Raw genomic sequence first — 25691 nt, 5'->3', positions numbered from 1 at the left:
ATCATACCACGCCCCATGGTATCAATTACCACCCACCCCAAGAAAATGTTTATTAAGATATAATCAACTTCAAAATCTTTCACGTCTCTGAAAAATACGTTGAGAAGTAGAAGACAGCGTATCATGTAAGATAAAGTGACTTTTGAATACAGAGATAAACTCAGGGCAGCAGAAACCATACCAAAGCACAAATACAAAGTGAAACAATTATATGGTAAACTTTGGTAGAAAGAATCACTTTAAGTAACCATAGGAACAACACTATGTAAAAAGGGAGATGGAGCTAAGCAATGCATGAGATGTTAGCATTTAGTGACTGAGGATAAAATGAGGAGCCTTCTACTGGGAGCAGGCCACAGATGGATCTGTGTTAACTGAATAAATACAATTAAATCATGAATAATTCTAAAAAAAGCATGAAGCAGATTCAAATACAACTCCAAAAGACAGTGTTATCTCAGAGGTTATATAAACAGTTCTGAATTATACAGCAAAACAAAACAACAACAAAAAACGCACGACCACTGATCACAAATTTTCTACACAAAGAAAAAAAGGTTTTCCAAGGGCAGACCAAATACAGTTTCTGTGGTTACACTGAATTAAAACAGTCTAAGATGTGAGACAGAAATTAAGTTCAATCCATTGGCAATAACCTTCACCCAACTTGATCACAAATTATATAAGGGCTACATTAAATATCCTTCTGTTTTGTCTATGTCCTACTTTAATCTGGGCTACCTACTGAATCTATTAACTTACTTGGTCACTTGATAAAAACGACAGTCTGAAAAATAAATAAAAATTCTGAAAAAGTACATCATTATTTCTAATAAAAAATCCTGGTACTCTTTTTAACCTTTAAAGTACCAGTCCATTGGCCAAAGAAAGTTCTGTGAAACTCTTGCCTGGTCAGCTAGACAGGATTACGGAATTAAATATTTGGAATAAATGGTAAGAGAAAACATCCCAGGGAAAATCTTGTTAGGATTTACCGTTATTCTTGATTTATTGTTACCTGTTCCAAAAATATTTATTTCCATTATTAAAGATTTAATGAAATAATACTAAATATTAAATAAAGACAAAGTAGATTTGAGAAAGGAGCAGGAAGAAGATAACTTAAAATACTCATTCCTACCACAGTTCTGTGAGTTTTTAAAGCAGAGTTGATATAGTTCAAAATCCATGCCAAGGCTAAATCTCTGTAATCTGAAACCAGTGAAATTTCCATTGCTCATTAAGGAAAATGTCTCAAATTAGGATGGATAAAGAGTTACATATTCTAGTCCTTTTACCAGTTTTCAGGAGAGAGTTGGAAATAAGAAGTCACAAACAAAGGTGAGATCCCAGACTACCTGTAGGAAACTCTGAAATACTTGTTCACGTAGATTAAGAGCAAATATTTGCTCAGAGCATCTGACTTGGAACTCAGGATATTTTGAGATGATACAGAGTCTCAATACCAAGCCTAATGTTTTGACTGATATCAGCAAATTCACTCCTGGTAATATAAGTGGAGATTTAAATAAGTAAATAAATAAATAAATGGAAAACAAAACACCACCAAAACACATGATAAAACGCTATTATAATAATAATAACAAACTCTACAGACACTATAAAGACAGCAAGTAACAATTATGAAGTAATTTAAAAGCAAATATTTTTCCTGAGAAAATTACGCAGACAGAAATCTGTTAAGAAAGAAATTGTGTGAATAATTATCCATAACTTAAAGACTCAGATAGTAGCAGTTACAGGGCACGTAGGTATAACTGCTGATCTCACAATGACCTTAAATTTTCCACAAAAAAAGATTAATTTAAAAGATTTGTTTCCAAGTGCAAAATCAGCTAACAATTCCTTGAATTTCTGAGTGGATGTGGATATCGTAATTATCCCATGTTTGGACTGAGTGTTTCTTTTTGTGCCCAGGGATAACAGCACCATACATATAGAAAAATGTATGGGTTTTTTTCTTCTTCATCATCACAAAGTTAACTTGGGGCCTCCAGAACAGGAGTAAAAAAGAGGAAAGGTAAATTCAAAAGATCAAGAGTTTTCTCCTGGAGTAAAGAAGAAAGCAATTAAAGAATCCAAAAAAACTTATACTGCAAGAGATTTTAATGAAAAAAAGTCATCATCTTTAACCCACACTGGAGAAACGGTACCCAGCTATTGAGCAGAAGGTGGAGAAACCAAGTTGCTTATACTTAAAACAGCATTTCCATATAAGCATTTTTAATTGCTTTCAGATGCTTTTAGATCTTAGTAGTGACTAACTTCATTCAGCAGACATGAGTAAGTGCTTGTGTTCCGAAAGATTGTAAATTTTTGGCACTTGGTCTAATAAAAGATAAAACTTCCATAAAAACTTTATCTCTAGTTTCTTTAAACAAAAACCATACTAGAAACTCAACAAATGAAATATTCATCCTAGTAGTAATTTTGTAGTATAGCTACAAAACATGTTCTGTAATTGGCCATGGACAGTGCGAGAAACAGAACTGGCCAGGAACATGTCCTCAGAAGATAGGGATGAATTTTTTTTTTAGGTTGGGAAAGATTCCAATAAGAGTTTAGACCTGCAGTTGTAAGCTGCAGGATGCAAGCCTGCCCTCCAAGACAAAGAACAGCTCTGAACCGTTTTATTTATTGGTACAGATGCAGCCATAAAAGTCATATTCTTTACAGGAATAGTAGCCTAAATAGTAGCATCTCTTTCTAGACCCTCCTGCAGTATAACCATTTGGGGTTCTTCTCATTTAACTCAAGAGTTATCTACTATGATAATATTTATTTTGGTTCTACATACATGTCACCTCCTCATAACAGTCTTTCCATATAAAATTTTAGCCCAGGTGATAACAGAAATCAACTTAAAGAGAAATCCCAGTCATTTACATGTTATATAAAAATGTTCTTATGGCTGTATTTAAAAAAAAAAAAAAAAGCTAAATCTTATTTCATAATGAGTTATTCCATATACCATAAACATGAAGTTCCCATTGTTATATACCATAGAGGCAAAAGTGCTATATTTTTTGTCATTGACCTCTAGGAGCATGTTGTCTTCAGTGTGTTCAGCATCTGTATATCTGAGACTTCAAAGGCCGAATATAATTTGAGCTTTCAATAGAGGAAAAAAATTACTTTAAAAATTGTTTTGTCACACAGTGACTGAGTGCACAGGAACCACTGTTTTCTTCCACTTGAATGAAATATTAATCTACTAGAATCTTTTGAGATACTTTTCAAAACAAATGTACTGATTCACAAGAAATCACCTTTCTCTTCTCAAATATTTGCACTGAATACTGACGGGATGCTGAAAACCATTTGGGTTTTTTGGTTGTTTTTTTTTCTTTTTGTTGGTAGTCTGGTACTTGCAAAAAGAATGTACTGTTGTGATGCAGTAAGGTACCTGCTTCTGAAACCACCCAAGTAACATAGTCCTTTTATTCCCACATTCACATACATTTATTAAGCAAGGGTACAGGGAAAACATTGTTTGCACTGTGTTAAGCAGCTTTTCTCACTATCTGAAGTCCAAGCTTAACTGACATTACAGAGTCAGTATTCTAATATAGTAATTATATCTAGGTCTTCATATCTTGGATTGATGCATCACAGCATATGAATTAAGAAATTAGTTTACTGTCAAAAGAAAACATAAAAGTGACATCATCCTTTTTAGTAGTGATGTTGTTTTTCTAAGATCCTACCCTTGATTTTCATGGTTTCTAGCAAGGTAGCTCCAGTAACCTGATGTAATCATAAATGGAGATTATTGGAATACACAGTAGATACCACCTCATATTCTGAATTCTGCACTTCCACTATAAGTGCCGAAACATTCTTTAAAAAAAGTAGTCTGCAGAAAGCAATGCTGTTCTATTACCTTTCCTCTCAATAAGGGCAACTGGATTGTTCAAGCCATATGTGTGGTCTTAGTGCCTGTGATATCAGACAGCATAATGAATATAGAGAAAAGGAAATTTAGTCAATGCATCTGCCCATTTAAAACACTCCCCACAATTTGTTCTACTTCCCCTATGTCAATCTAAATCTCAGCCACCACCTAACGAAAAGGTAATGTTGACAAAACCTTACTTTTCAGTAACACTTGTCAGTACACTGTCTGTCTATCTGCCATTGCGATGGATTTTGATGAGTTTAAACGACTCAGTGACATTATTAATTTTTTCTTGACTAGGTGCAGTTTTCCTTTCCCCAGCTTACTCAGTCCTAGCATGCTACTGTTTTCACAGTCAGAAACTAATATATCATTAATTGATGACCTCATCAAAGCCATGTAGTAACAGTAACTTTCTCCTCAGACTTAAGATTTTTTTCTAAATGTCCATAGTAGTCATGTGTCTAATACTAGTGGCAGTAACAGTTTCATCTCTGCTGACAGCTCAAACACAGTATCTCATTGCAATTAAGACTGGATTGAAAGATGATTTAAGAGTTCTTTGTAAAACATTCATTAGTAAAAAACATTTCAGAAAAACAAAATACAGGTTCCTGTACGTCCACTGTTGAAAGAGGACGACCCCTGAAAGCAATGATACAAATACTGTAACAACATAGCTTTGTAAACTCTCAATAGTCACAAATTAATAGACAATAGCAAACAAATTAAATTGTGTTACATTAAATAAGTTGGTTATACCAACTCATAAAGAACTCTCTCTCCTCCCTCCCTTTCTCTCTCTTTCTCTCCATCACACACACACACAATTTTTTAATCCCCCTTCCTATCTCCTTCTATCCCACCCTGTTTGCCTTTCCAACTGCTGCCTCAGGCACACGGTAACCAACCAACATAGCTACCTATTTCTGTATCTTGAAGGAATAAAAGAAGTCTTCTCACCTGAAGAAAGTAAAAAGAGGTTTTGAAACTTAGCAGTCTGAATGCATGGAAAGCCAGACCAACAGCTCGAGTTTTCATAAACCACAAGCTCTTGGAGGCAGCTCCATGAGCAATAACTGACAGACCATTTTATGTTTGCAATACAGTTCACCAGCGCATCTTTCCACATGCTTCACTTCACAACACAACACAGTTCTGACATAAATGCTCTCTGATTTCCAAACAAGAAGAAGAAAGTTAAGCAACTTGCAGATGATCTGGAATCAAGTTTGAACAACACTCTGGCCTTGGAATCCTGAACCCAGGACTTGAATCAGAACCAGAACAACATTCCTCTTCAAAAACCTTCTCCCATTTAAGACTTTATGATAGCTCTAATATATTGCATAGGACAACATTAGTAATAACAACAATACAGTGCACTGTGAACAACTGATAGTGGATTCATTATAATTTTGATAGTATGCTATCATGTCTTATAAAATTCATGCAGGCAATGTAGAGCTGTAAGTCATAAGGACAACTCATAGAGACTGGTTCTCCTTGGAAAACTGACTAAGTTCATTTTCTGTTCAATAAGCTTGTTACCTGAAAGGTTAGATATGATGTGATCATTAGATGCTTGACCCTTCCAAGCTGTTATCAAACACAGATGACTTAAAACAAATATTAATAAAATCAATTAATATAGTACTTGGCTCATTCTATTTTTTCTTGAGTTGTAGTCTTCTAAAGCTGCCCAGATATAATAATGCTTGCTTGCATACTTTTCTTGAATATATCATTTACTTGAGTAAATTCCAATATATCATTTATCTCATATATTCTCATATAACAAAAATACCTGGGCTACCTGACATCTTTTCCAGATATTCCCTTCATATTTAAGTCCTTGCATGAGATCTGGAAAACTCCACAGCACACATTGTTCTTAACCAGGAGATAATCAAACTAAAAACTGACATTTGACACCGCCCTCCCTCCTCCCAAAACCCCCAAACCAAGTTAAATACATTACACTTCAGTTTCTTCCTGTACTTTAGAGAATCACCAAATATATGATAATGAAATCATGGACCATAACTTTGGAATATATAAATTTGAAGTCATTTTTTATTGAATGCCGTATGTAGCACTGGTAGCAGATCAAACATAAAATGAAGAGAAAAAAATCATTCACCCGTCATTGATCATGTCATGCAAGGACATAAGTAGTCTAATTCTACAGGAAAGGAGATAGGCACCTTGACAGCATTCAAGAACTTCATGTTATCACGATGATGCAGAACGATAGTTAGCAATGGGATGAAACAGCTTTGTACCAGATCTTGCTATGCTTACTCTAACAAGTACCATCTTACTCTATCGCAATTAACATCATTCAGATAGGAGACCAATGTGTTTGTAAGACTGAGATATTATTCCAAATTCAGGAGCTCAGGTTCATTTCTAGTGACAGCGTTCAATAAAATAATACTCCATATTTGATGTTTAAAATGGCAATGTACTTGTTCGCTCTGTAAAAGGTTAGTTTTGAACCAATTAGAAATGAAATGATTGGGTATTGAATTATTTTGGCTAAACGTTCTCACTAAAAAGCAAGAGTGGTTGGAAAATATCAGATTTATTATAAGAAAAACTGCAAACATAGGAGTATGATTATCCTGATGTTTTTCTATTGAAAGACTCTGCCTGAAATCTGAGCTACCAGACTATCTCAATGTTTCCCACAATTGGTAAGCTTAAGTTTTCAATAATTTAATTTTATGAAAAAATCAGTGTACTGTACAATACGTATCTTTTCAGTAACTTTTTCATTTCAAATACAGTTAATAGTATGTTGGCATTCAGAAAGCTACCGTAATCACTAGTAAACACTTCCATTCCCAGGTCCAAATTCAGTCACTGATAACTTCACCACATACTTGCCTTTAAGAGTAAGACTTTAATTGCTTTCTTTTGCATCAAGAGTTCAGTGATTTTTTTTATTTTGTTTTGGTTTGCATGTTATTTGTTTTATAGGAAACCTTGATGATAAAATACCTTATTTTGAAAAGTGGGGGTCTTTCTCCCCTAGATGTTTAATATAATTTTATGATTTGAAATAAGAAACTGGAATTTGCATCAGGGTCATTTATAAAGTCAGAGACACTTTTTTTTTTCTGATTATGTTAAATCTACCCTGACTTAACAAAGATACACATATATGAAAACTACCACACATCATCAGAAGCTTTACGAATACCTTCTAATAGTTCATCTTCACAGAATATGGTCCTTCAACTGGGATCCTACATAACTGGTACAGAAATATCATTCTTATGGGGAAATTCACAAATCAATGCCATTACACCTTTAGCCTTCAGAAGGCAAAATTATTCTGTGAACGAGGAAGAAACAAAAAATTCTTATCTCAGGTTTTCCACTGAAAGGTAATAAATCTGTGCACATCACAACCTAATACTAAATGAGTAGTCACAAGATGCAAGTAGAAGACAGGATTCACTAGCTTTTAACTACACTGTAAAATAACTTCACTCCTCAGTTCCTTCTTGAGTACCTTGAGCATGTTAAGGTACCTGACTATCCTCACTGCTTAAATATTTAATCTCAGAGTCTCTTTTGAAGTGAACCAACTTGTTCCCTTTATATCAAAAAAGCTGGGAGCATTTCTGGAAACAGTTCAATCCAGGGACTCTTCTCAACAGGGGTGAACCTGCATGAGGTTTGACTCTCTGCCTTACACAGACTTCCAACAGTAGCCTGTAGGCTTTGTATATATGTAGTGTTGTATGGTATAATACTGCAAAATGTACAATTTCTTATTGATTAAAACTTCTTAATAAAAAAGGTTCTATTTCTGCAAGTAATTCTTGGTTTTAAAAAGATTTTATGACTGAAAAAGCTATGTCTCCATGGTTTATTGTATGCAAAGATACTCAAAGCCTTCTCATGATCAGAAATGGATAGAAAGAAAATAGTTGTCAGAAACAAATGTGGTAAAATGGAGATTTCGATTCAGAGACAGTTTATAATCTGCCTGCATCTTCCATACATTTGCTTATAATAAACCATGTAGTCACACCCTATTTTCCTATAAAGAGCTACTGAAGTGACTGAATGTTCACAGGAGTCTGATCCTTTGATTACTGGCACCCCAAAATAAATTCTTATATGGCAGTATTTTCTGCTCAAGTACTATAGTAAATTTCATTTTAACACAACAAAATGCAGGTTGAGGAGCGAAATATCAAAAGTCAGAAAAGAATGAATTTGCATATGCCTGAGATTATACAGCTAAGTACTCAAGTTCCCACTGTGTCTTGTATTCTTACCCTAATAGGTGCTGAAACAATTATGTAATTTGGGGATTTTTATAAAATTTGTGGCTGCCTGGAAAATCAACTTAATTATTGACTAGTGAATGTAAGAGACTCATCGGAACTTAAACTAGCGAGCTTCCAGAACTGGTTTTCAGTGATAAAGCCTCTTGCGATAAAGAAGATAGTCAGCGATTCAACAGGATGATAAAATAGCAAAATTATGAAAGTGTTTTCAGAAGAGGACAGGTGGCCTGAATTACACCTTAATTATGATTTTAGAAGCTATGAAATAATATATTTACAGAGTTGAGTCAGTATATCTTCCCATTGATACATCAACTAGTGAACACAATTGAAGCTTTCACATTAATTGTAATGACTACTTCCCTAATGAAGTGCAAAAATGTTTGTGTGATCTGATTCAGTTTCTTGAATTAGGTTACAGTTTATCACTCTGAAAGGATTTCGTTGTTTATTTTTACAGTAAGTTAGTTCAGCCCCAACAGATAAACAGCATATCATCCTGTAACACCAATCAAAGCAATGGTAGCGTTAAAAAAGATTAAACACTAATAATCAAAACACTGTGTTAACATGGAGTGCATTTTCAAAGAAGTAAGCTATAGCCACTCAATTTTATTAATGTGTATCTTTTTAACCAACACAGGATCACAAAACGTACACACTACATAAAATAAATAACTGAATAATAGGTTTGCTTCTCAAAATTACTAAGTATGTAACTCAAACTTTTAATTTCTAGACCCTGGAGTACTTGTATAAATCAACTCTATTCACTATGAAAAGTTAAATACATTCTTAAGACCTTACAGGATTGAGTCTACCAGGAGAAAACTCTTCCAACTACTGATTTTGTTTCTTGGCAATATCCAATATAATGTGGATATAATAACAATGATAATTGTATTTTAACTGTTCTTTCAGTTCTGCCTAATACAACATCAATAACTGTGAGCCAGAGAAAATGAAATTATTTAATTATGTGATTAATCTCTCTTTAAACACCAAATAATTCCATCTTCTACTTTAGCAGAAACGTTGCCACACTTTATCAACAGCTGCATCTGTGAACTCCATTTGTCCTCTAAGCTGAAATAATCTATACAAAACCTTTCAACTCTCTCCTTACTCTAACCCCCCATAAAAATGCTTCATGGCTCAGAGAGTTTTGTAAAGCATGGAAGTTGGAATATACTTTTATCGATTCAGTCACACAGCAAGAGAGAAAATAAGGATGAGATTAGAAATTACATCTTCAGATTATCACTTGAGAAAAAAACAGAATAGGAGTTTAATACAGGAAAGTTGTTTTAAATTATACACATGAAACATTTCAGAGGAAGCTTAGTATCTCTACAGTGGAAAAGAAGAGCCTGGTATCAGATGTGGAATAAGTGGACAGAAGTACCTATCATAAAGCAAATCTGTTCAAAATAATAATAGCAACAATAATTACTGAGATTAATTTAATGTAGAATTAACATAATAAATTAAACATGTAAAGTTCTTTGAAATTACTTTTTTTTAATTGACAGATAGATCTATAAAGAGAGATATATAGATATAGATATATGAAGTAGTATTCTTATCATGCCCTATAATAGTGATTTCCAAAAGTACTTTATATTCACATTTTATCTTTGAGAGAAAGATGCAGTTCCTGAAATAAGCACAAGAGTTTTGTAGTTAACTCATTTCATCACCTGTAGATTACAGACTCAGTAGGCCAAGCTGCAGAAGAATTAAGTCAGGAGCTTTACAAAACAGTTTCAAAACCTAAAAGCCTTAAGAATAATTACCAAAAACATTACTTTGAAAAGTGAAGAGAATTGCTTTTCAAAGTTTGTATGAAAAATAACAGAAATATCATTTTATATGTTATATAGCAACTACAGACATAAAAATATAGAGCACAATGTATATCATACTCTCTGCTCTAGAATTACAGCACTGCTTTTCTGATTAATTACAATGATCTACCATTTCAACTTTAGACAACTTTCGAAGCCTTCTAAGCACATTAGCCAAGAAAAGATCTGCAGTACACAGAGATATGCAGATCAAAATTAACTATGATGAGCCATCTAGTTTTGGAAGGGCTTCAAGGTATTATCCAGATAAGCCTGAAAAGTCAGTACACCTGTCTGAACCTACACCAAACTCTTCTTTTTTCTGGCTACATCATGTGTAACATAGGCAGATCTTAATTCTCTGGACAATTCAAGAACTCTTCATTTCCTGTTACTACACATTTCTCATTTTGTCACACCTTCAAAAGTCCTACATTTATTTTGATAAACGTAAGACTGTCTTTAGTCAGCTGACCAGTCTTTTCTGAAGTTGGGAACATTCTGTAAATTGACCCTAATGAAAGACAGTAGATAGATCAGCAATTGTGGATAATATTTATGAATCTTGTGATAAAATGGACACAGTATCACCTAAGAGGTGATAGTCACTTCAGTTTATGCTCCCTAAAAAAACCCTGGAATATTCCTTTTTTCCCTTTCATTTTCCTTCTCAGTATAGGCCCTAAATCTCAGCTTAGTCCCTAAACACTTCCCTAAAGCAAATCCATTCTAAGTGATAATGCAACATTCTCTGCATGGGTTTTCAGATTGGACCAGTAATAGAATACATTTTAAAGGGTTCCTTAACTTGGCCTCCTGCAAAAATATACAATCCTGAATTTTCATGAGAAGTCTCTGCATACAGTTTTCTACCAATATTATTTGCACACATAAACAATGCATGCAGAACCAGCCCCTTTAGAAACGAGGATTTCCACCTTTAAATGTGTATTTATGTATTATGCAGCAGATTTCAGAAAAAGGAAAATTTTCAAGTAAAAATCATGTGTTAAATCATAGAGTTGTATATCTTGGATATAACTAATAACTGCAGATCTCTGTTACTTAAAGAGCATTAAATAGCACATAATTGTTTGTGTGATCACTTATACTCTTTTGTAGGCAGGAAGGAAACTTACATTATTATACTCAGATTATTAAATCAATCAGAAAGCTTAAAAGGAAGAATTTGTTACAAAAAAAGAGAGAGAGAAAGGCGGGGAAAAGCACTTAACAATCTGGTGCTTTAAGTTTTTTCTGCTTAGAGCTGGATCCTAACAGGAAATCCAAACTTCATAAACTTCTCAAACAAAAAGTCATCTTAGGGCCACAAAGATGATTAAGGGATTGGAGCACCTGACATATGAAGAAAAGCTGAGAGAGCTGGGACTGTTCAGCCTGGAAAAGGCTCAGGGGGGATCTATCACTGTGTATGAATACCTGATGGGGGCAGAGTAAAGAAGATGGAGCCAGACTCTTCTCAGTGTTGCCCAACAGACACAATTGAAATACAGGAAAATCCATTGAAAAGTAAGGGGAAAAAAATTATTTTGAGAGTAGTCAAACACTGGAACAGGCTGCAAAGAGACATCATGGAATCTCCATCCTTGAAGATACTCAAACCCCAACTGGACATAGTCCTGAACAACCTGCTCTGTGTGATCAGCTTTGACCAGGGGAGGTTGGACTGGATGATCTCCAGTGGTGCCTATTAACTTCAACTGTTCTGTGGTTCTATGAGTATACAGTGAAAACATGGAGGAAAATGTTCACAAGTGGCAAGAATTTTCTAGTATCAACTAATGTGGTAATAATAATGGCACCCATGTCATCTATTGCAGTTATAGCAGTTCTTTCTTGGTAGGGCTCTTACAGTAGTTTTGGTACTTATTCACAATGTAGATGCACAAATGTTCATAGATTTGAACTCATAAGATCAGATTTTAAGCCTATTTTTATACTTGCTTGTCCATAAAATGCTCGGATAACTGTCATGTAGTGCTGCTGTCATGATGCTCCTTTACCTTTGCTGAGCCATACTCCATGGAACGTTATACCCTAGAGCTTGCTTCTAACAGTGTCAGTGTTTGCAGGTTTTGTGCTGTTTGAGACTCAACACCACCACAATGGGAAAAAATCATGCTCACCCCTTCTGTTGTGGTAAGCCATGTAATGCAAAACCAGTTCAAACTTAATAGCGATTTCATTTAAACCTTTCCTCTTTTGCAAGAGACTCACAAAGCATTACCATCCTAAAAGGATTCAATTAATTATAATCTTACAAATGCCTATTTTCTTTAATTTTGAATTATATTCTTCTTTTTTTTTAATCATCATTTTAAAAAGATCTACATCTGGTTTTGTGGGTTAATATCCTAAGAAACTGGATCTGTGTTTTTAGTACCATATATTTTTATCATTAACTTGTTATGACCAGCTTTAAAGGACTAGAGAGGAATTGGATACTTTAGGCATTAGTTGTGGTTTTAAGCTGCTTTCTTAGAATAAAAAAAATGCAAAAAAACCCCCAGAAGATACTGTATCAGGAGGCAACCTGCTCTTATATATGAACTGTAACACAAACTCCCAAACGATACTGTTGACAAGCTTTTTTTCCTGTCTCCCGCTTTTGGGCCTGCTTATTTGTCTCTGACTTCTTTCATGTCATCTCCTTTCCCCTTTTCACATGCATTTTTTTTCTTTGATATTTCCTGCCTTACTTCCCCCAAATAATTTCCCTTTTCTTCTGCAATTTTTTATCTTTCCCTCATAAAAATGAATGCTTCTGCCCTATAAAAACTTTTGTTCTTTCCCCACATAGACCCTATTTATTATTCTCACATTGCATTCACTCTGCACCAACTCTACTTCCTTTACTAGATTTTATCCTGTAAATCCTATTGTGTAAGGTATTTTAATCATGATTCATTTTTTTTGCTGGTCACACCTACCCAGACTACCACTGTGAGTCCTACTTGCCTGACACCCTCCCATGCTTGCCTACACTCTCAGTCTCACCCCTCCTTCCCTCTGCTTACTTTATAAGTCTCTCTTACCAGCCTTAGTTGTCTGACTTCTCTTAATTTTGTCAATTCTCTTGATCTTTAGCCTTTTGAAAAATGATAAATTTCTAAGAAAATATTTCTGGCTATTTGTCTATCTCACTATGTAAAGCAGCTCTTGAGCTCTAAGGCCAAGAGGCATGGCCCCACTTTCGTCCACAGAGCTAAACTCTCTCCACTTTCCTCCCTCCTCCAGACAAGACATTTGCATCCAAACTGCCAACAGTTTCTGGCATGTGATATTTTCCGAACTTTGCATTCTTTTTGGAGAATGTTAATCATCTATGACCAAAACCATGCCAAGGATCATGCTCATACTTAAACAGAGATGTGATCATGGGCACATACTCAAACATCCACCCATCCATCCAACCTCCAAGACCCAGTAATCTTCCTCTCTATTTGGATCTGTCTGGTTTATTATCTTTCCTTTGCCTTAGAGAAAATCAATGCTAGAGACTGAGCTGTGCAAACAAGTGGGGAACAACTGGGGAAGAAGTGGAAGCTCAGGTGAGCTTTGCTGAAGCAAGTGGGAGAATATAACTCTTCTGTAACATGAGGAGAGAGAATGTGGCACCACCATCAACAGCTTGACTGCTGGGTGCCTCCATCTTCAGGTGGCTCTGTTCATCTCCCTCCTGCAACACAGGCTTTCTTAATTTAACTATGACTAAGAGCAAGTCACTGCTAGAAGATGTTATAGTAACTTTCAAAAGAAAATAGTAGTTTGAGAAACAGACTGTTACAGGACTTTACATTAGTATAAGGCCTCAGGAGACTTAAAAATAGAATTTCAGGATGAAAAATTAAGAAAGACATGTGTGCGGCATAGAGTTATTTTAACTAACTTGGTTTCTTCAGGCAACTATATTCATGATGACATTATCTAATCAAGCAAAGCAGCAAAAAATCAGAAGATATCTGATCTATTAAAAATGAATAGGGAGATTATTGTCTAATGATAGGTAATTCATGCCTTGAAAGGTTTTATGTTTATAAAGAAAAAGAACAGGGGGGGAAATTATAAAGGATTATTATCTGCTCAGTTATTTGTATTTTAAAGTACTGAGCTGCCACAATTTCCATTACATACAATACATTTATATGGCCATAATGTTACATTACAGGAACTCCTTTGTCATATTTGGGTGCTGGTTTCCTAGAATGTTAATTTATTAACAAGTGGATATAAGCCATGAATTCAAAAGATTGCCTGTGTGAAGGTGTTTCTAGCAATCCTACCTGTTGGCGGGATGATTCCAGGAGACATTAGGCCTGGGACAGAATGTGGCATGATATGAGAATTCTCTGGGGAGGTGACACTTTGAGTCCTCTTAGGAGGCCTTCCAGGTCTAGAACTGAAACAAACAAACAAAAAAATTTTTACAATTAAGCTGTTGTCTTACACATCATTTCAAAGTTGTTTCAAGTGGTAACATGGACTGTAAATAAATTTGTTTCAAGGACGGTTGCTTTTGCAGTTAGATGTAATAGACTTCCATCACTAATTAGATTACATGCTGAATTCATTTTCCTCATTGAAGATCAGCCGCTCTTGATGCATAATTCATAGCCTGCACCTCGTTACCTGCTTCTTCATATTAATATCTATACACAGTTTGAATTGCCTCGTTTGCATATGCTAAAGTTCTGCATGCAGCCTTCAGCACGAAAATTATGCACTAACTTGTAATAATTATTACAGTCAGCCTGCTATTGATTTATGAGACTTTTAAAAACCAAATATGTGTAGTACTTGTAATGAATGATATTTTAAGGTTCTTCAGGAAATTAAAAGGCAATGGCTGCCTAAGGAAATGTTCTGCTTGTTTGATTTAATACTACAGTTAGCTGGGAGGTGGAATGAAAGAGTGATTCAGACCTATAGCACATTTTTCGATGATATGTTTTATTACTTCGCACTGCTAGCCTGATATCTAGATGATAAATGACAATACATATCTAATGTGTGAAAAGGTCTTGCAATTTCTTTATTTTTTGTCATTTAAAAGATAAGTCAAGTTATCATTTAACCCTTATTCTATTTAAAGTGAAAATCTCACTAAGACACCTTACTTTAAATATACTACTTTATGTCAGAAAAGACTCAGAATTATTTCTAAGATATTGTTGAGCAACTGCCATCGTAGCAGCTTACATCTGTCCAGTATGGAAAAATAAAGGGCTTCAGGTTTAAGCACTCCTTGTCTGTTAAATGCTCACATACACAACTTTCCATCTCCTGGACCGTGTAAGTAGCATACAAATTAGATACGGATTACAATGAAAATACTTATTACCCACTTACATGCAAATATGTACCTGCTACAGACAATGCATATCCAAAGGCTTGTATTCTTATGTACCGACCACAGCATAGTACTATTGCAATATCCTTTAACTGCTTATTTAGGGGACATTGTGGAATAACTTCACAGAAAAAGGTGATGTGCAGCTCTAACACTACAGTGTTAACCTATGCTTTACCAAACATTTGAGGTTCTTCATTTGTTTCAAAACAAGAAAGAAAAGGAAAGTGGCTATGAAAGGTTTTGCTCCCTAGGTCCTCATGCTAACAAAACTCGAATGAAGGATTATGGCATTTTTAGCTGTGTTGGGACTGCAGAAGGAGGCAGATAATAAAATACTTCTGGTTTCTGTTCATATTCATTCCCCTTTTGTTTGGAAATACCCTTTTTTTTTTTTTTTGCAACTTCTACAACCTAGCTTTAATAAACCAAAAACAATCAAAGTACAGGGCATTTTCTTGGAGTTTAATGACTCAAGGCATTGAGTCATTAACCTTAACTGATCATTAATTCCCAGTTTAATGTCCTAAGATGAGGTCATTATTAAAATTATAAGCTTGATAATTTCTTTGATTGGTTTGGGATTTTTTTATTTTCTTTAATACAAACAAAATTTTCACATGTTCACAACTACAAGAAAAACAGTTGCAGAAAAAGACTATTGTCTTATTCCAGCTCACAGAATGAAATTAAGTGTCTTCTGTTTTTCTTTGTAATTTCCTTTGTGATTTACAATAAAAATAAACATACCATGAATACACATAAAATTGATAAAAACATTATAGACAAAAATGATCTGATTTAAATGAAGTGTTTCTAATATATTCATCCACCAAAAAAATGCCACTATATAACAAAATTTTAATGGCTTAATGTAAATACCTATGATGATGCACTGTTCTCAAATCACTGCTGTGGTATGAGTACAGAAGGGTCTGACAACAGCATAAAAAACACAAGCGGGGTGCTATGGCATAATGCACAACCTACCCATGACTTTCAAGTCTTTAAAAACCAACAAGTTCACACCTGCAAAGACTCTCTTCAATGCTTACTACCAGTTACAGCCATGGTGAAGCCTGAATGCTTTTGTCTTTGATTTTGAGGAATTAAACCACCCCTCTTCAAAGCCTGAGAGAAGATGCCCATGGACCAAATCTGTAAATGAAGGTCAGCACCATATTATAGGTGAGTGATATTGAGATACCCAAAGCAAAATTTCCTTTGGTCACCTTCTACAAGCAATTTGATTGCACTACTCTGTACAAAAGGGCTGCCACACTCAAAGCCATAAATGAGCCCATTAACCCAACTCTACCCCATGATTTATCCCAAACTTTGCCAAATAAGTGTTTTCATGAAGTCCTAAACTCCCAATTCCAATACAACTAACAATATTTAAATGGAATTTCTGAGAAGTAAACCTCTTTTATCCTGATATTATTTTTAAGTAACAAAGCACTAACTCCAGTTTACTATGAAAAGGCCTTTATATAGATAAGAAATGTTTGTTCCTTATGACAAGGCAGAAAAACACATGTAAGAATTATTTCTTAAGGTCTGTAAAATCTAGAGTCACGGCAGACTATGCAATACACAATTAAAATGAGCAAATCTCTGACTGGTTAAAATAAGCACACACTGATTGTCCCCAATAACTGATTAAGTGACAATGATGTTTTGTTATTTATATTATGTACTTGTTTCAGTAACAAAATTCCTAACCTGAAATACTACCATTTTATAAGACCTATTTTCAAATTATAAGAATTGCAAGTATGAATCATTACCAAAGTTGTGGAAAAAATGGTATGTAAAAATTACTTTGAAAAAATAATAGCTTTGATTCTATCTGAAAACTTGCATGTTGCTTTGTAGTTCATTATCATTTTTATAGCTATATGATAAACTCTTAAAAAAAAACATTAAAAGCATAGCAAATGAGTTTAACTATCATAAACAGAATGATAAAGATAGCTTAATGAATCATTTTGTTGGTATTTTTCCTAAACATGCATAAAGACCTACTTATTTTTATATTAGGACAAGTTCACTTTCATTCCAAGATAAGAAGCTTGCTTCAAAGTACTCACATGCCTATTTTGTATCAAAATAAGTAGATTTGTCTTCGGTATGAAAATAAAATATAAATAGGTATGAGTTGATTTGTTATGCAAAAGAAAAACACCAGAGCAATGTAAATTATTCTTCTAGTTGATGCCACTGAGATACAAAAATCATCATTTAAAAACTGTTGATAATACTCTTTTTACTCAAATGCAGATTTTATATATAAGCTTTTATAGACCTATAAAAGATATTGAAAGATTTTGACTTTTATCTGAATAAAATCATTGCAAGAAAAACACTGGTTCTTCTGAAGACACATTTGACTTCTTACGGCAATGCTAATTCTCTCAATGGGTAAACTACGCAAAGCTGACCCATTGTGATTTTGAAAATGACTACAGTTTGGATTTTTTAGAGCTAGGATAAACAGGCTTTAGTGCCAAACACAAAAAGCCAACGTAAGTCTTGTGACAGTCATAGTACAGAGAAACGAAGGAGTCTTTTGGGACTCCACAAGAAGATCCTAGAAGAAACAGACATACATCTGGAATTCATAGCTGGTCTTCCTCTCTACCATTTCATTCTTTGAAGATTAAATTAGAGGGAGCAGAAATTAGACAATTTCAACAAAGATTTGAGGAAGCCACAATGATTTAACTGTTTAAAATATCTGGGGTGAAGTCAAAGGGAATTTACCAGTTCCTTGTTTACCCGTTAAAAAGTAATAGAAACATGGTCACTCTTCCTGCTTTTAGAAACATAAATATGCAAGTTAGATTTTTTTCCTCTCTAAAACTGAAGTTTTCATGTGCGAGATATCTTAATGTATGTTGAAGAAGAAAATGAAAGCTTCCTACAGGACCACATACTACTAACTTAGTTTTTGAAGTGAAGCACCTAAATGCATTTAGCTCCCTCAAAGCTTGTCTGCCTTATATAGGCTTGTGTAAGCTTTGTATCAAAATTTGCAGACTTTTTTCAGGGCTTAGAAGACACTCCCACAGACAAGTGAGCTTTATGTTTGTAGACAATTATCACGATTTACAATTACAATATACTATTATGTGACAGGGGAACTAAAGGTGCAGACTGGTTGTCGTGGTTTAAGCCCAGCTGGTAACAAAGCACCACAAAGCCACTCGCTCATTCCTCCCCCCTGGCCCTGGTGGGACAAGGAGGAGAAAATATAAAGAAACACTCGTGGGTTGAGACAAGGACAGGGAGGAATCGCTCACCAATTATGGTCATGGCAAAAAGCAGGCTCAACTTGGGGAAGAAACAAAACCCATTTACTTTACTACAAATTCAATCAAAACAAGGATATTGGGAAGTAAACCCAAACCCTAGAACAGCTCCCCCCCCAGCCCTCCCTCCTCCCCCTGGCGGTGCAGGGGGACGAGGAATGGGGGTTGGGGTCAGTTCTCCACACCTTGTCTCTGCCGCTCCTTCCTCCTCAGGGGGAGGAGGACTCCGCGCTCCTCCCCTGCTCCGCCGCGGGAGACCGTCCTCCACGAACTGCTCCAGCGTGAGTCCCTCCCGCGGGCTGCAGTTCCTCACAAACTGCCCCGGCGCGGGTCCCTCCCGCAGGCCGCGGTCCTTCAGTCCCAGGCTGCCCCAGCGCGGGCTTCCCCAGGGAGCGGCGGCCATCTTGGGGGGTCCTCTGCTCTCCTGCTCCCCTCCGCAGGCTGGGGGGACACAGCCTGCCGCCTCACCACGGGCTGCGGGGGCATCAGCCTCCTACCCCGCTCCTCCTTCCTCCCTGCCCTCGGGATCTGCACAGGGGTTCCTCTCCCATCCTGATCCCCCGACTCCCGGCAGGTTTCCCCTCTGGAATCTGTTCTCCCAGAGGCGGGTCCGGCTCCCAGCCGAGGAAGCTTCCAGCAGCTTCCAGCAGCAGCCAGCCCTGCAGACCCTACCCCGCTACCGAAAAACCCCACCACACAAAGGGAGGGAAATATTTTCTTCATTGCAATCAGCTATTAAGATATTCAGAACACTTTCCAGAACCACTGAACATAAATCCATAAAGTTTTGGTCAGATTTGTATTTCATCCCTTCAACTTTCGCAAATACTTCAAGGAATACTAAGGCTCTAGCAACTTCATCTTTGAAGGAAAGGGTGTATATGTTTTCTGTACTGTGACTGGCATGAAAGGTACAAAACATGAGAAAAAACTGAGAGTATATTGTCCTAAAATACAGCAAGTTCTCTGAAGTAGTTCTTTTTTGGTCTTTCGATTATACATTAGTCTTACATCCTTCCTGTTAACCAAATCTAGACAACAACAGATGGCTGAATTAAAGAATAAAAAATGGAAGTATCAGTGGTTATTATCAGCTAAAATGTGCTTTGATTATACTTTTAAAGTTTTATACACCTCCAATTGTATTATCAAAGTATGAGCTTGCTCCTAGAAATCACTTTGATATTGCAAAACAATCAAAAGCAGACATAATCAGCAGATCTGGTCCTGCACAATCACATGGGAAGAGACAAAGGGAGAATAGGTACCGGTTTATCTGCAGGCTTTAAAAGTAAGTGGACTTTTCATTCAGCTCTTTTCACTACCTGTCAGAAGACAGCCACGGCTTTAAAACTTAAGGGTCTCATCCTTGAAAGCCTTAAACACATAGACCTCCCACTGATTTCTGTTAAAGTTCTGAGCACCAAGGAAGGTATTGGTTCCAAAACACCTGAAACTCTTCAGTATATACCTCTCAGAGTAGGTTACTAGCATTTTATAGATGACTGATTGGATGGCAAAATATACACTATAAAATGAAAAGAGTGTGCAACAAAGTTGAGATAATGCTGTGTTTTATATTTCTTATGTCCTGACTTTGAGGGTAATTGTGCAAAATTAACTCTAGATGAGCAAAATGTCACTCTTTAAAATTATTTTTATTCAGTACGTGAAGTATCCCTAAAGAAAACAGCAACTCTGGCCAGCTGTAAGAAGGCAAAGTGTCTTTCTAGCCAAAACTAATTATTCTCAGGGCTAGTTTTCTACATTTACAGTTTTATTTTTAACCTTGTCTGTGAGCAAGTTTAGTGCACAGAAATATTGTCCTCATTTGAAACTGAGCAAACATGATGCAGTGAAGCTGCCATTGGCCAGGCAGTTTTATAATCAGTAATACTGGGGGGTGGCAGGGAGAGTTACACTCCGGAGGTGATAGGCAGCAAATCTGTAACAAGCATTTGGTGTATTTATTTAATGTATTTTTTATGTTCTTGGAACTGCTTAGAACAGCTTTGAATATCAATATCAATTTTAGCTACATCAGCATTTATGCATCTCATTTAGGTACATATTGAAAATCTAGGCTTTATTTCTCAGTTGTTCTACGTCCCCTCAGCCACTGGAAGTGGTTATTATGTGCTGTCATACACTGGCCACTGCAAAAGGGCTTAGGATGTCACAGCCTAAGGCTATTTGCTGAGTTAATGCTAAGACAGGGATGGCCTGTGACAACCTGTAACCAACTCTTCCTCCATGGTATATATGTGGGTTTGGGGATAGCTTCCATGCTGCCCTCAGCATCATACATGCAGCCTTCACGCTAATAAGACTTGAGCCAAGGGCGTGTCAATTCTGAAAAATAAGGTCTAGGAAGACAGACTAAACCTTTTGTGTAATTTAATTCCTTTGGTTGGAAAACACTTGCTTGCCAAGGTAACCTTCATAAATATTTCTAATGCACTGAACTAGCATTTTAAAGGAAAAAAAATGACAACATACATCGATCTAAACCTTATACTTTACTATTTTAAGTTTTCCCCTTCTACTCCCACTCAAGAACAAAGCAGGAGAATGCAATTCTAAGACTGGGCATATATCTATCTTGACAGTTAGTAAAACAAACATTAGAAATCACACCATGTCCTTTTTACTTGCAGCAGTCGTATAAAACAATGAAACTCTCAGTGCAATTACCTTAAATTTATTTTTCTTCTCACAGTTAAACAGAAAACGTTCTCATGCGATAATTAGGGCTGAACTCATGATATATTAGAAGAAGTTACTGAGACAGCAAACAACGCTGATAAAAATAAATACAAAGATGTGTTTAAAAATCTTCACAAAGAAGTATAGGAATGATCTTCAAAAGAATTAGATTGTGTTATATGAGTGAGCAGTGAAGGAAGCGTACTGATAAAATATTACTACATTTCAGTAACAGAACACTTTACTCCTATTTTTAAACCAAAATGGCCAAAAATGGATAATTGGTCAGAAACCCAGCACCAGTTATCAGTAGTTCAAATACTTAAGCTAAAAGGAAGAAAATATATTGCACTCCGTATCCCATTCTAACGCCATTTACACAACCACTAGGATACTGAGCTTTTGGGGGCTTAGAGAAGACCTTGTTGAATTATTTTTCCCCTAACAGACCAGTTATGCAAACATTATGCCACTTCCATCTTCCTCAGCCCAAATCACTCTGCTTTTCAGAAAGATCAGGAATATTCTTGACACAAGAGTACAAGATTACAAGATACAAGGTACATGAGTGCAAGAATATACAGAATATATATTACAGCAACACCTGTCAGCTCTTACTTGATGCTCAAAGTCCCACTACAAACACAGTTAAAGAATCTAAGAAGATTCTACTTGATTGACCATACTACTTGAATATATAAATGACCCAAAAGGCAAGAAAGGAAATAAAACCAGTTAGAAATCTGAGTGTTACTGGAGTAAATTACAGTACCAGATTTGAATACTGCTGTGATTGTACATAAGTTTAAAATATTACTGAAATGTGACTGTGCTCTTAATGAAATTGAGATCTGTAAGTCAGCCATCTATTGGAAAGTGAAAAACAGATAAGAAATTAATCTAATTATGTTGGGTGGCAGAATTATGATGTCAGAAGTAAATTAAGCCAAAAAGTTCACTGCTTCATCTAATTAGCTGAAACACTAGATCTGCCTGAAAGTTCTTAAAACATTTAAGTATGTTGGCTCTTGTGACTATGTAATAACTGTGAAACACAAGCCTCTGATGATGAAAGCCATACAAGTTAGAGTAGAAAATAAGTCTGAATGAACAATGAAATGCAATTATTATACAGAACTCATGTATAAATTCAAACCATATTGATATATTTGCACTGGATATAAACGTTGCTTCAGAAAGAGTACTCAGAATATCCAAGAGAAGTAGAGAAATCACAGCACTGGAGATCCTGAAGAAAGTTACTTAGGAATACTGGCAATAGCCACAAGAAAATCTTGCAAAATCATATTTATTTCCTCTATTTACACTGCTCTCTTTTCAGAATAATTCTTGCAACTACAAAAAAGGAAAAAAACCTAACCCAACCTGTAAAAAAAGCAGTGCTCTAAAGTGCATTCTTCCCATAAATGCTCTTTCTGTCAAGTTATAACAGACGCCTTTCCCATTTCACTCAACCTTCCAGCATAAACCGCACCCATAATTTAAATATGCAAGCTAAATGATTCCTTCTAACAGTGTTATTCACCCACATGAAACCCCAAACTGTAACAGATGCAAAGCCTATTTTTTCCTCAACTGTTTTCATCTTTTCTAAGGCTTTTAATTCTAAAAAGCATCCCTTCAAAACAACATCTACTATGTATATTATAAAAATGTCAAGCATGGAGCAAATAGGCCAGAAAGGCAGGTTTGATCCATAAATGACACAATCTAAAAGAATTTTAAGCTTTCATTTTTTTTAAAAAGTTCCTACTTCAAGTTGCTGGGATGATTCCTAATGTGAAGCAAGTGTAACTGATGTGGTTATGTCTGTTAGAGTCTGCAGATGGCCTGAAACAATGATTTAAATGTATGAACTTTAGCTGGAATGAACAGTCCTGCTTCAAGGCTTGTTTTCTAACCATCTGCATTCATCTCTGCATAGAACTTGCACATGTAATTACAAATTTGTGAACATAAATCAGATAATTGCATGTACAAATAACCAATTAGACTCAAAGCAGAATTGGGCCATGTAGTAGCACACTCCTCTTCTGAACACATATATAACCATACATCCATAACATAAGTGAATATCTTCATTTAAGAAATTTTTAACTTGTTTAGAAAAATAACACCTGATTTGTTTTCCAGTAGGACATACTGGTCAGCAGCTGCCATTTTGAGATCCATTTTAAAAAAAGAACAGAAACACAACAAGAAAAAACACCTACATAATAAACAAGCCCACCATTGCTCAAGGGGTCACAGAGCTGGTGTTCATTACCACCTGTATTAAATTTAAGATACATAAACATTTCAGTGATGATTTAAGCTCAAATAAGAAAGGAAAAAAAATTGTACTATTCAAGGTAAGTATGTTGTGCAAATATTCTGGTTCTCCTGGCAGTTTGTTAGTTAATATGCTACTCTTATTCATAACAATTGATAATGGAGTTCTATCATATAAGTGTATCCACTGCAATATCTGAATGCATTCATCACTTAATTGGCCACAATTCTTCGCATGAAATGCTGAAACAAGTGAACTGTCACCTTTTTAATGAAGCTGCCTATATCTTAAACCCTTTGCCCTTTAGAAAACTATTTATACTCAAAATGAAAAATTTTATTCTAGCTTCTGCCAGAGACTGTGGTTAATGTTCACTGCCCTTTATTCACCTTATTTTTAATTCTGAAAACCCACACTCATTAACCGTACACTTCCAAAGAATTGCTGGAACCACCTAAATAAAAGCTTAAAAGTTACTTTTATTGTACATTTGAGAGTAACAGTAGTGATATGAAATACTGAAAAGACTCCATCAGTCTGTACAGCTATAACTGCACAGCTGATGCACACAGATTAATGGTAACAACACAGTATCCGTTAAAATCAAGAATTTAAACCTTTCGATAAGGTGGTTTGTATTTGTATATATGTATAAATACAAATCTATGAATGAATCTACTAGATCACAACTGAGCACTAAAACTTCCGGGTTTCTTTGAGCAGACAATATCTAGGGTCCAAGTGAGATATTTATGTTGGGTAGCACTGTACAAGTAACACTGGTGAAATAAGTCTACTCTCTGACAGAATGAACTTCTGTCTGATATCAGTAAGCAAGTCCTAAACTAGAAGTTAAAGGGTATGCACATCATTAGTTTCATCTCTGTTGTTCAGACTTCAAATTGTTTGGGACAGAAACCAGCTATCAGTATAGCAATGGGTTTGTGCAACACCCAGCACAACACATCACTTAAACCCTATGTGGACCAAGAGATACAAGAGGGGTGATTACCCTTGTAGATACCCTTTAATTATTAAATTCTAGTGTGTACTCTAGTTGTACTTTATTTCCAAAACACAGCAAAACATGAACTCACAGGGAAAAAATGAATTATGGTATATTCCAGGAAAAAACCCTGATCTGTGTACCCAGTCCCCCAAAATCTGTTTGTGAAATCAAGATCCCAGGTGTGCTTCAGAGTTCCAACCCTGTAAGACTAGATGTAGGCCGCCTGGCCTTTATATTCTACTATGGAATATTGTAAAATAAGTTTATATTTTATTTTCCTCGTGCAAGGCAAGTAACAGAAACAATCACTCAAATTCAACCTCCCATTTTCTTTGCAGAGCAGCATCTATAACCATATGAATAGTAGTACAGTTTTCCCTCCTAAGCAGTAGTACTACAGTAATTTGGACAATACATAACACCAATCCAAGAATCCCAAGTCCTAAAAAAATAGAAGAAAATAAATAGACAGTACTATAGGTCCAAGTGGAAATATTATACCAATCCAACCACACTTTTATTTGTTATCCTTTCAACAACTTAAAAGTCACTCAGTGCATTGCTATCAAGCTACAGAGGATCAAATCTGGTGATATCCTAAAATCTATTGCCATAAACCTTAGTCAGTGTTTGTAGGTATGTTATCTGCAGGCCTGAAATACAGCCAGTGCTCAAAGCTGTCCCATAACTATCTTATGTAAAGTTTGCCCTATCAGAAATAACAGTCTGCTACTAATCTGTTATCCTAGGGAAACACTGGAAAGTCAATCACTCATTTCTGTTAAGTAGTACAAGTAGTATGTTTTTAGACAACAGAGCTGACAAATGTATCTACTTCTGATAAGATTTTTTAATTATTATTTATATTTCTTTGTAATTCTGGTATTTCCATTTGTGTGAATCTTTAGAATTACATAGGAAA

The 25691-nt window shown here is 35.6% G+C and overlaps 1 protein-coding gene across 6 annotated transcripts in view; it reads right to left on the bottom strand.

Moving 5' to 3' along the window:
• DACH1 (dachshund family transcription factor 1) overlaps nt 1–25691 on the bottom strand; it is a 366010-nt gene that overhangs the window by 198176 nt on the left and 142143 nt on the right. For all 6 annotated transcript variants that reach the window (XM_069802587.1, XM_069802585.1, XM_069802586.1 and 3 more), the window contains exon 2: nt 14381–14496. In XM_069802587.1, the coding sequence (XP_069658688.1) occupies nt 14381–14496 (116 nt within the window). The remainder of the gene's footprint in view (nt 1–14380; nt 14497–25691) is intronic.

Source organism: Haliaeetus albicilla, chromosome 15, assembly GCF_947461875.1.
Source record: "Haliaeetus albicilla chromosome 15, bHalAlb1.1, whole genome shotgun sequence".
Taxonomy (NCBI): domain Eukaryota; kingdom Metazoa; phylum Chordata; class Aves; order Accipitriformes; family Accipitridae; genus Haliaeetus; species Haliaeetus albicilla.
The sequence above is the reverse complement of the archived record's forward strand: the minus strand, read 5'-3'. Positions and strand labels throughout refer to the sequence as shown.